We start from the raw sequence: 16,175 nt of genomic DNA on the forward strand, positions 1-16,175 counted from the left end.
GCACCCCGACGGAATATTTAGGAAGAGAAACGGGTGAAGAGAATATTTGTCGGGGAGAGTGTGATCTTCTAATTTATTGCGATTAATCCTTAATAATCAGGCGGGTAGGCTAGCCTTCGCTGTGTGAAGGGGCAAAACCAAAGCTGTGTCCTGGTAAGGTTTTCATGAACGCCTGTATGACGTTTCATACGAAGTTTTATACGAATTTGAAAACATAAAATGCAAGCCATTTACCTGTCAATCACGGAATCAAAGTTAATTTATTTTCCTGTGTAATGTCGTTCAATGCTTATTATGGCTAATATTAATAAGGAAGTCCTTTTGAGAAGAAGATCACTGTTGAAATTGTTGAAAAAAGTGCTTTGCTGTCCAAATTATACTGTTATACACATTTGAAGTTTTGATAAATCTGGGAATCTCATTAAATATGTGCAACCTATGACGTGGAGTGTTGCGCTCATCAAGACTTCTTAGGTAACCCTTATGATTACAAGCCCGCATATATAATTCGAATAATGTGATGTTCGTCTTTTCAAATAAAATATTTCAAAAATCGCCTTAAGCCACAAATCTGTGTTCAGTGTCGATCCTTGAAAGGAAGCCTTGTTGAAACAAATGAATAACATAACAGAAAATTAGGCAGTCACTCCATTTACACACCATCAATGTGCATAATTAGCTAATGTTTATTTAGAAATGAAACTTGAATTAAGGAAAGACTTGTTAAAAGGTCAATCTTTGATGGACTTTAAATTTGATGGGAGTTGCAGCTATTTTCATGATTTCTAATGTCTATGAGACTGATTAGGTTTACCTGAAGAATTTGCATTGAAACCCCAAATCAGTCCCTTCAAAAGTGTGCAGCAATACGAAAGAATTAAAAATGTTTTTCATAGGTGTCCGTAGACCATTAAAAGAAACAAATTCAGTATAGTAGATGAAATTACGAAACGAAGACAATTACCCCAACCTGGTGACCAGGTGGTTATATAGCAGCTCCTGAATGCAATGAATATTCATCTCTCGCGGAACTGCATATATAAATAGCCTATAAACCTTTAGGCCTCTATTTATATCAAATATATCGATGTAGTCCTGTTACGTGCATGTATATTTTGATAAAGCCAAAATCCTCTGATTTTTTAGTTTTAATGATTAATCTATATTGATCACGCATTAGGTAAAAAGTATATGAGTAATTTGTGGGTGATGGGGGGGGGGGGGTAGGGCCGAGGTGAGATGGGGTAAGATAACTATATATAGCCTACTCAACAAAAGATAAATTCGTGATAGCCTTCCACTTGAAGAATTTGCATTTAAACCCAAAAGCAATCCCTTCCATAGTTTGCAGCAATACGAAAGAATTAAAAGGAAGAATATCGGCATATTCATATAAAAATGTAGACAATTTGAAACTGAGGCGGCGAGAGTGCGAGGCGGCGAGAGTGCGAGGCGGCGAGAGTGCGAGGCGGCGAGAGTGCGAGGCGGCGAGAGTGCGAGGCGGCGAGAGTGCGAGGCGGCGAGAGTGCGAGGCGGCGAGAGTGCGAGGCGGCGAGAGTGCGAGGCGGCGAGAGTGCGAGGCGGCGAGAGTGCGAGGCGGCGAGAGTGCGAGGCGGCGAGAGTGCGAGGCGGCGAGAGTGCGAGGCGGCGAGAGTGCGAGGCGGCGAGAGTGCGAGGCGGCGAGAGTGCGAGGCGGCGAGAGTGCGAGGCGGCGAGAGTGCGAGGCGGCGAGAGTGCGAGGCGGCGAGTGCGAGGCGGCGAGGTGGCGAGAGTGCGAGGTGGCGAGAGTGCGAGGTGGCGAGAGGGCGAGGTGGCGAGAGGGCGAGGTAGGGCGAGGTGGCGAGAGGGCGAGGTGGCGAGAGGGGTGGAGGGCGAGGTGGCGAGAGGGCGAGGTGGCGAGAGGGCGAGGTGGCGAGAGGGCGAGGTGGCGAGAGGGCGAGGTGGCGAGAGGGCGAGGTGGCGAGAGGGCGAGGTGGCGAGAGGGCGAGGTGGCGAGAGGGCGAGGTGGCGAGGTGGCGAGAGGGCGAGAGGGCGAGGTGCTGACATTTTCCGCATATTTCACATAGTTTGCGCCCAATCAACCAACCTCCACGGCTAATGTGTTGAACGAAGTTTTCGAGATACCTTTTTTTGCTTCCTGGGAAAGCTCGATTGGAGGTTTGCAACTGCATATCCTTCAATAACCGACTGTGCCAATTTTTCGTTGTAGGCCTACTTGTAAACAATAACATGAAAGTTCCTCATGTGATCGACTTCATTACCACAATGCACTGACCTCAGAACTGAATCAAATAAGCATTGTGTGGTACGTCCGGCCAGCACAATAGTGTAAACAGTACAGCCATGGAAGGGTACAGTATGTCATTATGGTGGTATATGTAAAAAAAATCGTTTTGTTGTTACCTCTTTAGTATTGGCACTCTGGTAAAAGCTGACAGCTGGAAGATTTGGTAAGGTTTTAACATCTACACTTAGGCCTACACAAAAGCGGGTTTGCACGTAGTTTGTGGCCTACTGTACCATATGCCTATCTAGGCTCCTAGTCCTAGCCTACTGTAGAGTACTAAAGACTTGTTTTGTCTGTTTATGGAGTTGATTTTGGAAGTCTGTTGACATGGTTTGGAAATTAAATTGGTGCTATACGTAAGCTAGAACCTTCAGTATCAGGATGAGTGACTCAAGAGCAAAATAACAGGAACTGTCACTCTCTTGTTAGGTGAAATCAACCATTATATTGGCTGATATGACATAAATCTTTGTGAAGAACAACAACCGAAAGGACCAAGAAAATCTTGCTCCATTTGGGAGATATTCTAGTTGCAAATCCTCGTCTGAAACCAATTCAATCTCTAGGTCATGGCATAAGCTTCTCGTTTCAGCATTTGCAAAACTCATCTACAATAAAGAAAATAGAAATTGTTACAAGTAGCATGGACACTGTGAAGTTTGGACACCTAAGCCTTAAAACACCCCAAAACTATGACTTCCTTATATTGATAAATATGTAAGTACTTACTTGCAGTACGTGTTATTTGCACAAAAGTATTTAAGCTGCCTTTTAACCAATAGGGCCAATTAAAAAGACAGTTATAATGTTAATAATACTGTGTATTTTCTTCAACTCTGCATATACAGTAGCTTTCCTGTTACAACTTGTCTGTTTAAGTGATCTACACCACGCAGATCTCCTCACAAATATTAGTATTATAGATCTAGTTATATTGCTTCGAACATTACAAACTCATAGAAATAATTTTAAGGGATAGCAGTTATAGTCTCATAACATAAACTTATACTTTACCCACATTTCAGCTGATTTTTGTATGCTAAACAATGCTGTAAGGATACAATATACTGTACATAGGCTATGAATCAAACCTGGTGCAATATAATTTCATATATTTACAGGTCAATATTTTACTGTCCCTCAAATTGTAAGTTCCAAAGAATTGCTTCCAAAGTAGTTCCTCCAGGCTGGATATTTCTCAGCTTCCAAATGTTTTGCAGAAATTGAGTTGACATATATTCTAGGGATGCACCGGATATCCGGTCCGGCCGGACTATCCAGCCGGATAGTGAGCAATGTTCCGGTTCCGGCCAGATATTTTTCAAAATCCGGCCGGATCTTTTTCAAAATCTGGCCGGATCTTTTTCAAAATCTGGCCTGAATTATTCCTTAAAAAGGTGTTGGTATTAACTTAAATCAATGTAAACTATTTCCAAAAATTAATAAAAACATTCAAAGTAAGGAAAAATTTGGTTTAACATGTTTAATTTAATTTTCTCAATGGTCTGACTCACTGTTTCTAAAGATCAACCAAAATAATACAACTACTGTAATAATATGAAGCTATATATACAACAAATACAGTTTGCAATGAAATCATTTCTTGCAGCCTTCATCAGTTTAATATTGTGCAGTTAAAATAGACCATTTATATACTTTTCATTCAAAATACTGTTCCATTGAATCTTTACTTTCCCATTATTTTTGGCATTCATGTTTTCTGTGATTTTGTATGTGTGGAACAATCTCTTACGTATATAGTTAAATACGTCTGAATTTTTTTTAATTCCACAAAAACCACTTCATCTTAAAATTCATACTTAAACCTTAGAATAACTTAAATTCTCATAAAAAAGAATAATTCCAGAGCTGACAATGAAAACAATTTCAAAAGTAACCTTTCTACAGTTATCACATACGGAGACAATTATCTTCGTAGGTAGTATGCAGTATTTTTCCAGCAAACAAATTTACATACTGTATCAAGCTTGTCAACAATTATATTGTAGTTATTTTATTAAAGAATGTAGATTACACCACTTCAAGTCATATTTAATCTCATAAATGGGGTCTTAATTTCAACTTCTTTATAATATGCGTATACGTCTCCATGTTTCATACTTCTGCTTCTTATTCATGATTTTCTTTTGTGTAATGAAAAAATCCGGTTCCCGTCGGATTTTATCCGGCCGGATTTCATGTACTATCCGGCAAAATCCGGTTCCGGCCGGATCCAAAAATTTGGATCCGGTGCATCCTTGATATATTCCCGTAGAGAATGAAGTGGCTCCAGTTTGAAATAATTTTTTGTCCATCCTACACTTACAGAGTTTCCATCATGTTGAACACTAGGGAAGGGAGGTGGGGGAGGGAGCAGAGGAGGTCACCAATGCTTCAATGAACTCAATTTCCAGTGATGTACATATTCAAAACAATTCTATGCCGATTGTTTTTCTTCAGATATTGAGGCGGCGCTGTAGCTATTTGGAAAGATGCTGTATAAATGATGCATGAAATTTTTCAGAGTTCATGACCCCTGAAATCTGTACGGTTTCTGGCCTTACAAAATTTGTGTGGTTAGTATTGGAGACATAGCCTTATTAAACTTATCGGTCAGGTGGTTGACTTGTAGCCATTCCCATCTTGGAACAAGCTCCAAATGTTTGCAAAGGGGTTCTACATATATAACTATTTTTTTATTTTTTTTATTTTCTTATACTGAAAGGTAATTCTCCACTTTGAAATGGCGTTGTGAGAAGAGACGAGCTCTACCTCCTGTTCATAGTCATGGCAAAGCAGTCTGGGTCATCCTTGCATGTTAATGTGAACCCAGATGTCAGCCCTACACATGGGACAAGTGATTCCCTTCATTATAGTAAGTCAACAAGGGACGAAATACTTTTAGAGAATTGATTAGCAATAATTGCTCGACAATTCTTGGAAATAGCAATTAGCATTAGCAGGTACTGCATCTTTTGCTAATCAAAAGTAATATTGATTAGCAACTGGCAATTCTTGGGTAGCAAATTGCTATGCGAACCCAGTTATTTCGTCCCTTGGTCAAGTGCATCCAAAACTCGCTTCAGATGCCGGCACTGTTTGCCAACTTTGGTTGGTTGCCATGGGTACCCATTCATGACTATATATGTCACCGAACATGAAACTCACTGTGTGTATATTTTCAGTAGTCTGATTTTAAACTGTGAATTTGTACAGTGAAGTCTACTAGTAAGACTGTGAACATCTATTCATTACATTGGTGAAATGATGACTGTAGGCACATCTTATATATATTTAACTACTAAAATCCTTCAATTTCTTCTGAAAAGAAAGCTATGTCTCAGTTATCTGGACAGAAACATCTTAATCTGCAAGTGTTGGCATCAACTTCTCTTTAAGCATGTGAACAGTGCTCTGCCCCATTGAAGGAACTACTTGGGGAATTTTAGTGTGTCTGTGATGCAAACTTCTTTACAGTATTTGTATATTTTGACGATTCAGTGCAATTGTCGACCCAAAAGACGTTCTAAAAGGCATTTATACAGCATCACGCCATAATTATGCTTGTGGGTCTTCATTCCGGTAATGATCATGTCATTACGATATAATTGCCGCACAGAATCATGGAAACTTTGAGGACTTCATTTGCTGAAGTTTTTAATATATTGTTGTGAAATAATCAGTATAAAATGCTCTGGAATAGCCATAAACAGAATGGAACAACTGTTACGTTTGGTGATTTTTGTTTTACCGTGTTTTATCCATGCCATGATTGCAGTATTATAGTCCCATATTTGAATTCAAATGGAATATTTTATGAATATGCTACTCAGTAACAAATCAAGGAAAATGGAACTAAACTTTGGTAGCACGCAAATTTCTAAGACTATTTTGAATCACACAAACCTTTTTACATTCACCGATTCATCGGTTAATAACCACATTGTGGACTCAGATACATATTGTGGGACCCTGTGCTATCTTCATGCTTTGGTCTCTACCATTTTATACTTTAATTTAGTTGGTTTAATGTTCAAATACATTTTAGTTAACATTTCTAATCTCCCTCTGACAATAAAGTATGTTGCCTTCTGTAAGTTCTACTCTCATAACACACCCATAGTATATGCCCTTGCATGTCTAACACTTTTCTCTTTTTCGTCTGTATTCTTCGTGCTAGGAGCTAAGAGAAGATGTTACATCCCTACGAGATTAGTGCTGGTGGTGTTGCTGTTTCTGGCTAATGTCATGACATATGGCATGCGGGTTAATCTCAGCATCGCTTTGGTTGCCATGGTTAAGGAGAATAACACGGATGTACATCAACATTATAGCTATTGTAAAGGACTGCAGAATGATACTCACAGGGCTGATGAGGTATATATATATATATATATATATATATATATTGTAGGGAACATAATTTATCTGTACATCAACATTATAGCTATTGTAAAGGACTACAGAATGATACTCACAGGGCTGATGAGGTATATATATATATATATTGCAGGGAACATAATTTATCTGTACATCAACATTAAAGCTATTGTGAAGGACTACAGAATGATACTCACAGGGCTGGTGAGGTATATATATATTGCAGGGAACATAATTTATCTGTACATCAACATTAAAGCTATTGTAAAGGTCTATAGAATGATACTCACAGGGCTGATGAGGTATATATTGCGAGGAACATAATTCATCTGGAGACAGCCAACAATTCTTATGCGAACTGGCCTAGTTGCTGCACAATGACAAATAACCTGTCACAAGGTTTCTATATAGCTAGGCATAGTAAATTTGTTCTTTATAATAACACACTTCTTTCCAGTATCAAGGCCGGCTATACGGCAACATGCAACCTATTGAACACAAGATGACACTGCATCAAACGTCAAAAAGAAGGTCTTCTGCTTGCAGTGATAATTTAAAAAAACAAATTTCAACCCCTTTTCCTTTCTTTTCTTATAGGCTGGACAATTTGATTGGGACATTGGAATCCAGTCAGTGATCCTAAGTTCCTTTTACTACGGTTATCTGTTTACACAAATTCCTGGAAGCTGCACCAGTGTTTACTTCAGTGCAAAGTGGACGCTCGGTTTGAGCGTTTTCTTTTCGGCCATTTTGAATTTTCTTACGCCTTTAGCTGCCAACCACGGTTACATTTTTCTGATCGGTACCAGGGTACTCTTGGGTCTAGTTCAGGTAAGTTTTAGTTGTTCCTTGCTAGATACATAAATTATATTTATTTATAACTTTGTAGGAACAATAACCTAAAAGTCCAGAGACCTTTCTAGTTTGCATATATCCATCAGGAGGCTCATGAAGGTAGACAATTAACAGTCGACATGCCCATGAATAGCTACTGTATGGTAACTTTAGGTTAAAAACCTGATAACTTGGTTAAGAATCAGGCACTGGATTGTGGTACAATCAATATATACACAGTCAACAATAGCTAAAAAAAATTGAAGATATAGATTACGGAAAAATAATTCATTTATTATGCAAACTTTTCAAAAATTATCAAATTTGCTCCAACGGCTTTGGACATTTTTAATGTTCCTATATATGATTAGAATGTAATTGCTAACCTTAATCAAACAGTTTTGAGAACTGAATAAAGTACTAGCTAAAATAACCTGTCGAAAAGTGTCATTACTTCAACAGTGAATGTTATACAGTAAAAAACTCTAACAGCAGGGGGGGGGGGGTAAGAAGCTGTAAAAAGTGGGAGGGCAGAAAACTTGTCGGTCCTGGGGCCTTTACCATAAGAAGTTTGGTGTTATAGATACATAGGTGGCCCAGATAACCTAAACAAAACGAATTTCAGTGTTACTCCAAATGTTGACTTGACATGTTAATATTTCGACATTTTTCTAAAATCAAGAGAAGAAAATACAAGAAAGGAACTATAATGGAAATTTGTGAATGCAAAGGATCCAGTTGACTCATGTTATGGCACTGCTGTGGAGTGCATCCATTGTTGAAAAATTGAGGGAACAGAAATAAACTTCTGCCCCCCCCCCCTGCTCCCTCTAACTTTGCAAAGTTGGGAGGGGTAGATGTGCCACCCCTGCTCCCATAAAGACTACGTTTAAGAAGAGTGTCAGGTAGAATGGACATCAAGTAGAGATTTATAATATACAGTTAAGAGAGTAACAGTGTGTTGTGTATTCTATGTACCATATTTTATCTTTATTTGCACTAAATTGTGGGAACAGTGTGAATACAAAAAGTCAATTGTTAATTGGTGGTTGGCAATAATTAATGGTTTACTACACTTGTTCAGTCATTATTGATGCCACTCAACAGTTATTTGTCCCCGGCATGCAGTTTATACCAAGTTTAAGGTTGGGTTTATACAGGATACGCCCTCCTCCTCATGCCTCGAGAAGAAATCCCCGCTAACAGCTCTTTTTATATGTTTCTTTCTTCAGGGTGTCTATTTTCCTGCTGTTTTTCATTTGTTGGGCTTATGGCTTCCACCTAGGGAAAGAACTTCCTCATATAGTTTTGTAGCTGCAGGTATAAACCCTTTTATTTCTTTACAATAATTCTCCTCCAAGTATTGAGCTATGATTAAAATAATACACATGTGATTCGTGTAACACTTCCATCTCTAATATAAATCAATTAGATTGTTTGGCCTTATGTAATACCTTTCTCCACCAGATATGTTCAGTATGGCATTGGTTTGTATTCTATCTTAGTGGTACCAAACTTCAGCTTTCTTACTACTTTATGCAAAGTAATTATGTTTAATATACTGAAAAGCAAAATTTCCAGTTACCCACAGTTTACAAAATGTGATCCCTAGGACAACTGATATATATGTACAGTATACAACGCAATACCACATATTGTGTTTGATTTTTGCAAAACTACAGTATATTGTGCTAAAGAACCAATGATCCAAATCTGAAAATAACACAAACCCCTATATCAATTTCTCTCGGTTTGTTATATCGTACATAATTGCTTCGTAACGCCAAAGTTACCTTAAAATTGTGAAAAATTTAGCATATTTTGTCAAATTCTTGTAAAGACTATAAAAAATGTGGATTGATATCACTTGAAGGATAACTCATAAGATATGCTAATTTTAACGTTTTGGGGAAGAATCTTGCCCCCACGCCTCTGCTCCTAATCGTTTTCAAGAAAACATGAACATTGTAATATTCAGAATCAAGAAATTTTGTGGTGAATATTTAAATGGTAAAGGCTGTCATTATAACCATTTTTTAACATACTTTCTTATTGTATTCATTGTTACTATTCTTATTTTGTAGGTACATGCGTGGGTTCGACTGTTTTCCTCTTTATATCTGGTGTGCTTGCTTCCAGTAACATCATGCAGGGTTGGCCATCTGTTTTCTATTTCAGTGGTAAGCCGGTCACTTCTAAAGATCTCTGCTATCACAGGGAAATTATTTATCCAGTATCGCATCACAAAATTGCTGTACAAAAAGGTCAAGATTGCTATGCAAGTCCAAAGATGTATATAGCAGTGTTTTTTTACACAGGAATCATAGTATTTCATAAACAGACAAAATCCAGAGGAGACTTCAAAACTGCTACACAAAATTTGAACACTAAAGTTTTAAAATGAGTTATGAAAGTAAACAAAAACATGTTTCTCCTCCCCACCAGCATCCTTTTGTAGCCCTACTCCCTCCTCCTTCTTTTCTTTCCCCCTTTTCCTTTAGTTTGTGGCATCACCGTATGGGAAGTCCCCCAGGGGATATGTGGTGTACTGTAGTGCCCGGGTGGGAATGCTGAATTGGGCAAACTTGGGTGTGGGTGTTACAGGTTACCAATCACCAGAGGTGAACTGTTGTAAAAGTTGTGTGAAAAAGCCTTGGCCTTTGATACAAGACCGTAAACCTTGAAACTTTAACTTTTAACTTTTATAGGTATTGCTGGTATTGTGTGGTGTCTTATGTGGTTTCCTCTGGCATACAACTCACCATCATCTCACCCGTGGATCAGTGAAACAGAGAAAGAATACATCATGGAATCTTTAAAGTGGAATAAGAGAGCAGTGAGTTATAAACTGTAGGCTACCTTACTTAATAATATTTAGTACCATATGGTATAACACCAGAATGTCGGTCGTCTTATGCTTTGATTTGATGGTCAACCATTTTTCTCCCTGTAAAACTGAATTGGTATATATTGTTTAGAAAGAAAAGGGAAAATATCACAGGCAATTTCACATCTTTATTCTGACCGCTTTCAGACTTGACTTTTGATATAAAATTCTGCAAGATAACCTGAATCATATGGTGTATGCAGAGTACTGTGGACTTAAGAGGGATCCATGTATCCCACAAGTAACCCCTAGCCATATGTACAGGAACCAATGGTTCCATACTTGCTCACTTGCAAACCTAGTGTGCAGTTGGTATCTCCTACTTCTCTGCATGTAGAATAATTAAAAACATGAATTTGCATAATTGTGACATATTTGATATTGATTAAGCTCTCATTATCTCACATGGCTGAATCAGAAATTGCTGTGCTCATAGGTGTATAATAATTTCAGATACTGTGTGAATTGTGTGTGTGACATGCGAGCATTCTGTGGGGGGACATGCGTGCATTGTGTGGGACATTTGTTCATTTTGTGGGACATGTGCGAATTGCCTGTGACATGTGTACATTATGTCTGACATGTGTGCATCGTCTGTGACGTGCAAATTCTGGGCAACATGTGTGAATTGTGACAGGTGTGAATTGTGGCACGTGTGAAATTTAAATTTCCTTGCAAGCTAACATCTACAACAGAATGGATTTCAGTATCATTTCTGTGTTCCTTTTCATGGCAACACAAATACAATCCAATCTGTCTACCCTTTGAAAGCAGATATACCTTTATACCCACTGTGGATACAAGAATGGTGGTCCAAGGAGCCATTGTCACTATTAAATCTTAAGGCTCAATTCACATTCCCCCCTTCTTTTTTCTTTTTGTAGGAGGTGGAAACAACGTTTTGTAGAGCAGTCTATTTTTCTCTTCTTGTCTTACAGAAGCAACGTCATAAAGTACCTTGGTCCTCTCTCCTCCTCTCTATACCAGTCTGGTCTGCACTAATATGCCAAGTCTGCAGCGAGTTTGGATTCTTCCTCTTCTTAGCTGAGACTCCTACCTACTTTAGCAATATCCATGGATTTAACCTCTCACAGGTTAGAAGCATGCTTGTATTCTTGACAACAAAAACCATGTATGGATCTCTTCATCCATGCATTTTGAGCTGACTTCATCATTTGGTGTTTTTAACTATATCAATTTAAAAAAGATGTTGGTTAGAAGTCATGACAGCTATCTCACCCAATGAAAGTCTTGTCCAGTTGCCAGCATACTACCACTTTTTCAGGTGTCAATTTCAGCCAACTGGAAATTCATGAACCTAGATTAGTTTACATCTTAAACTGTTTGTTGTTTTTGCCAATTATGCTTTGTGACTAGAGGCTGCTAAGATTCATGAAACTAGATAGAGTATACATCTTAAACTGTTTTTTGGTTATTGTCAATCATGCTTGGTGACTAGAGGCTGCTAAGATTCATGGACCTAGATAGAGTTTACATCTTAAACTGTTTGTTGTTATTGCCAATTATGCTTTGTGACTAGAGGCTGCTAAGATTCATGAAACTAGATAGAGTATACATCTTAAACTGTTTTTTGGTTATTGTCAATCATGCTTGGTGACTAGAGGCTGCTAAGATTCATGGACCTAGATAGAGTATACATCTTAAACTGGTTTGTTTTTATTGCCAATTATGCTTTGTGACTAGAGGCTGCTAAGATTCATGAAACTAGATAGAGTATATATCTTAAACTGTTTTTTGGTTATTGTCAATCATGCTTGGTGACTAGAGGCTGCTAAGATTCATGGACCTAGATAGAGTATACATCTTAAACTGGTTTGTTTTTATTGCCAATTATGCTTTGTGACTACAGACTGCTAAGATTCATGAAACTAGATAGAGTATACATCTTAAAGTGGTTTGTTGTTATTGTCAATCATGCTTGGTGACTAGAGGCTGCTAAGATTCATGGACCTAGATAGAGTATACATCTTAAACTGGTTTGTTTTTATTGCCAATTATGCTTTGTGACTACAGACTGCTAAGATTCATGAACCTAGATAGAGTATACATCTTAAAGTGGTTTGTTGTTATTGTCAATCATGCTTGGTGACTAGAGGCTGCTAAGATTCATGGATGTAGATAGAGTATACATTTTAAACTGGTTTGTTTTTATTGCCAATTATGCTTTGTGACTACAGACTGCTAAGATTCATGAACCTAGATCAAGTTTACATCTTAAAGTGGTTTGTTGTTATTGTCAATCATGCTTTGTGACTAGAGGCTGCTAAGATTCATGAACCTAGATAGAGTATACATCTTAAACTGTTTCATCGTTATTGCCAATCATGCTTTGTGTTTAGAGTATAATGATATATGGTATATAAGCTTTGTTCACTTTTGAAAAATACATCTATCAAAAATACACTAATGAAAAATACATTGAAAAGGACCATCAGGTTCCTTCTTTACCAAAGCTGATCCAGGAAAGAGTCCATATTTGGGAACATTAGTTGGAATAAAGACGAACAGAGAACATTGTGAAATTACCAGAACTTCGCAATGATTGTTTCTACTAACGATTAATCATCCAGCTAAATTTCAATCCTATAAAATGTATTTTCCACATGTTACCACTTTCATGCAAAAAAAAAAAAATCAGACGTTCTTTGGCAAATTTATTTTAGAGTGGCTTTTTGTCTGGATTACCATGGATACTGCAGCCACTGATGGGAGTAGGTGTATCGCTTATAGCTGAATACATTATCAGAGCAAAGCTTGCTAGAGTGGTAGTGGTCAGAAAAGGATTGTCATTGACAGGTAGGTGTCTATATATATCATTTCTAATTTTTACTTAATTTGGTGAGGGTCTTGTTTTTGCCATGTTTGTCTTTAGAATGTTTGTTAAAGTTGGTGTTTTGTTAGTATTATTTTTGTTAGTATTCTTATGGTTGTCATCGCAGAAGAAGTCGTGGTCATGGTCACCATGACGACGACTACAGCTCATAAAAGAAGGATGAGTAGTGACCATTTTCATATTCCAACATGATGTCATAGCATAAACCATTCCAGTGCTACAGATATCTTAAACTAGATTGTAACTAGATACTTATCTACCTGCAGTGTCAGTGTAACATTGGGGTTGTGTGGGGGTGGACAATGGTTATCTAACATTTAGGCATTGTAAACAAAGAGAAACAAGTATACTTTTTTAAAACAATGGCTTGACAGATGTATTATATTAACTAGTTTACAATTGTTTTGTGTAGCAATTGTGTTGACTGCACACCACTGAATTGTAAGAGTTCGGTCATGTAAGGAAAATGTGCTGCGGTCTATAAATGACTTAATTTTAAAACACTTCTGTTTTGCTTGGAAAGCTTTCTAGTATTCCCCATCCTAGCACCATTAAGGTATCCTCGATCGTTTTCATTGGGCAAAAGTGAACTTAAGTAGAAATCTATAGACAATACTCTCAATGTTTTCAAATGTACCCCCCCTCCTTCCCTCCCTCCCTCCCTCCCCCCACCCACCTTCCCTCCCCCACCCTCCTTCCCTCCCCTCTGTGGATGCAGAGAGGTGTATGAACTCATCCATTGTTCATGTCTTTTTTTCTTTCCCCTTTAAAGGTATGATTATTCAGTGCTCCCTGTTCATAGTGACGGCAAATTCAAACTGCAATACGTTGGTCGCTATCACCTGCTTTGTCACGGCCATAACCTTTGGAGGATTGTATTCACCAGGTTTCTACGTCAATAGACTAGACATTGCACCAAATTCTGCCGGAGTTCTTTCTGGTATGGTGAATGTGCTCACCACCCTCGGAGGCATAGCAGGACCACTCCTTGTAGCACTTATCGTTGGAGATGAGGTGAGTCCAATTGTACGACTCTATGGGATGAGTATTACTTTACTGCATCTCTAGGTCATCCTGGGTGGCTAAAGTACCCACAGCTGGGATGGAAGAAAAGGGGGCAGGCACAGGGCCATCTTCTTTTCTTGGTTTGGGATAAGTTAGAGTACATACTCTTTAGTCCTTTCAGTTAGTTATGCCTTTGATGCCACACCACTGAATTGTGGGTTTCATTTTTATAGGCTGTTGGCAGGGTGGGAGAAGGGGGTGAGAGAAGTGATGATACAGACAAATGTGTCCTTTACAAAGGAATGTTTGCTTCCAGACAGCTGGGCTTCCCTTTTGAGACCTAATTGTACCAGGAAAGTCCAAAATTTGAATGTTTGCCATGTTTCATGTCCCATATGAGGTGGTTTAGGAATATCATATTATTTTTCCCCCTTACTAAGATAGGATAGTTAACTGTACATCAACCATTGATTTCAAAGAAGAAGAAGAAAAACCCTTTGATATAAAAAAGAAAAAAAGGATTGAGTCCACATATCATGACGATGGAGCGGGTGGAATCAGGATCGGGTATTTAAAGCGGAGGAGACATGTCAATTTGGTGTAGATTTACCCTTAGCTTGAATATATTGTTCTTTATTGTTGCCTACTTATCCATTCTCTCCAAACAGGGTTCTGTGAGTGAGTGGAAAGTAGTTTTCTGGATCATTAGCGGTCTTTTGTTCGTCGGTGTCGTAATTTTCGTGTTTTTTGGATCAGGACAACAGCAGTCCTGGGACAAGGAGCTTGCCACGTCCTCATTTGTCGCCGATGAAAATACGGCAGCTTTACTGGCCGGCAATGATGCAAAGGATAGCTGATGAGGAACTACATGATTCATTTAAGTAGAGTAATAATGTAATATTTTTTATACAAATTCAAGGCAATTTAGGCATAATACTTCTATGAAAGATTGGTCACAACATTTGAGTAGAAATTATTATTCACTTATTTTCTTTGGAGAGGGGGGAGGGGAGGGAGGGGGTGGGTTATTTGATAAAGAGATATTGACATGTATATGGATATCTACATGTTTTGGCATTAGAAGGAGATGTAACAGTATTCTTCCACCTTGGTTTGCATTCCCTGTAATATTCAATGTGATGAATATTACTATAAACAGTTATTAGTTTAAGTGTGCTGTTCAAAAGTAAGAACATTTTACTCATAAAGCTTTCTGAAATTTTTAAGGAATATATGTGATATTAGCATGGGATGGTTGCCATTTTTTTATTTTTTAATACTCAACTGCCTGCATTTCAATCGTTAAACTTCTTAAGGATGTTTTTACTTTTTAAGACTTTTATAAATTTGTATACAATAAAAATATGTGCGATGTATACATGGTTTTGAAAATAAATTGTAATCTGGTTTAAAAGTATGATATTTGTCTCTCATTATTGGTCAGCGTACCTACCAAATCATGGAATTGTTACCATCCCAGCATTGCAAGGAGGATTGTCATGGGCTGATCCAGGAGTTTATAAAGGAGAAGTGACACTATCATTGAAGACAGCTACCATATAAGGGGGGAGGGCTGGGGGGGATGGGGCGTCCCCTTCTTAATATTTCTCTTTTTGGTTTCAATGATAATCGTAACCTTTGCATTCAGGATGGCATGTGTGTGTGGGGGTGCATTTGTGATGCCCATTATGTAATCATGATATCTCAAGAAGGGTAAGTTGTACCAATTTCATATTTAATGTGTAGAAGTACCACATTGAGTACAAGAAGCCTATCGTTTTTGGTAGAGGTCATTTGGGGTCACTAGGGGTCAAATTGTGAAAATGTCCAAACACGATATATCAAGAAGGGAAACCGGCAGATCTCATATTTATTGTGTTGAAGTACCACATTGAGTGCAAGAAGCATATTGTTTTTGGTGGGTGTCA

At 38.2% G+C, this 16,175-nt stretch overlaps 1 protein-coding gene across 5 annotated transcripts; it reads left to right on the forward strand.

The window, feature by feature from the left end:
- The first annotated feature begins 2,196 nt into the window (after nucleotides 1–2,196).
- On the forward strand, nucleotides 2,197–15,664 carry LOC139960056 (sialin-like). 5 transcript variants are annotated; one of them, XM_071958090.1, is made up of 12 exons: nucleotides 2,210–2,351; nucleotides 4,748–4,863; nucleotides 5,013–5,162; nucleotides 6,468–6,664; nucleotides 7,265–7,498; nucleotides 8,734–8,821; nucleotides 9,586–9,681; nucleotides 10,210–10,337; nucleotides 11,327–11,482; nucleotides 13,073–13,205; nucleotides 14,015–14,256; nucleotides 14,916–15,664. In XM_071958090.1, the coding sequence occupies exons 3-12, from the start codon at nucleotides 5,075–5,077 to the stop codon at nucleotides 15,102–15,104; spliced, it is 1,551 nt and encodes a 516-aa protein (XP_071814191.1). In that variant the 5' UTR covers nucleotides 2,210–2,351; nucleotides 4,748–4,863; nucleotides 5,013–5,074; the 3' UTR covers nucleotides 15,105–15,664. The 5 variants fall into 5 exon arrangements, with proteins under 5 accessions (XP_071814190.1, XP_071814191.1, XP_071814192.1 ...); XM_071958087.1 differs by having other exon boundaries at nucleotides 2,246–2,450; XM_071958089.1 differs by lacking the exon at nucleotides 4,748–4,863 and having other exon boundaries at nucleotides 2,197–2,351.
- The last annotated feature ends 511 nt before the right edge of the window (nucleotides 15,665–16,175 follow it).

The sequence above is a fragment of the Apostichopus japonicus genome, chromosome 19, assembly GCF_037975245.1.
Source record: "Apostichopus japonicus isolate 1M-3 chromosome 19, ASM3797524v1, whole genome shotgun sequence".
NCBI classification, from domain to species: Eukaryota; Metazoa; Echinodermata; class Holothuroidea; order Aspidochirotida; family Stichopodidae; genus Apostichopus; species Apostichopus japonicus.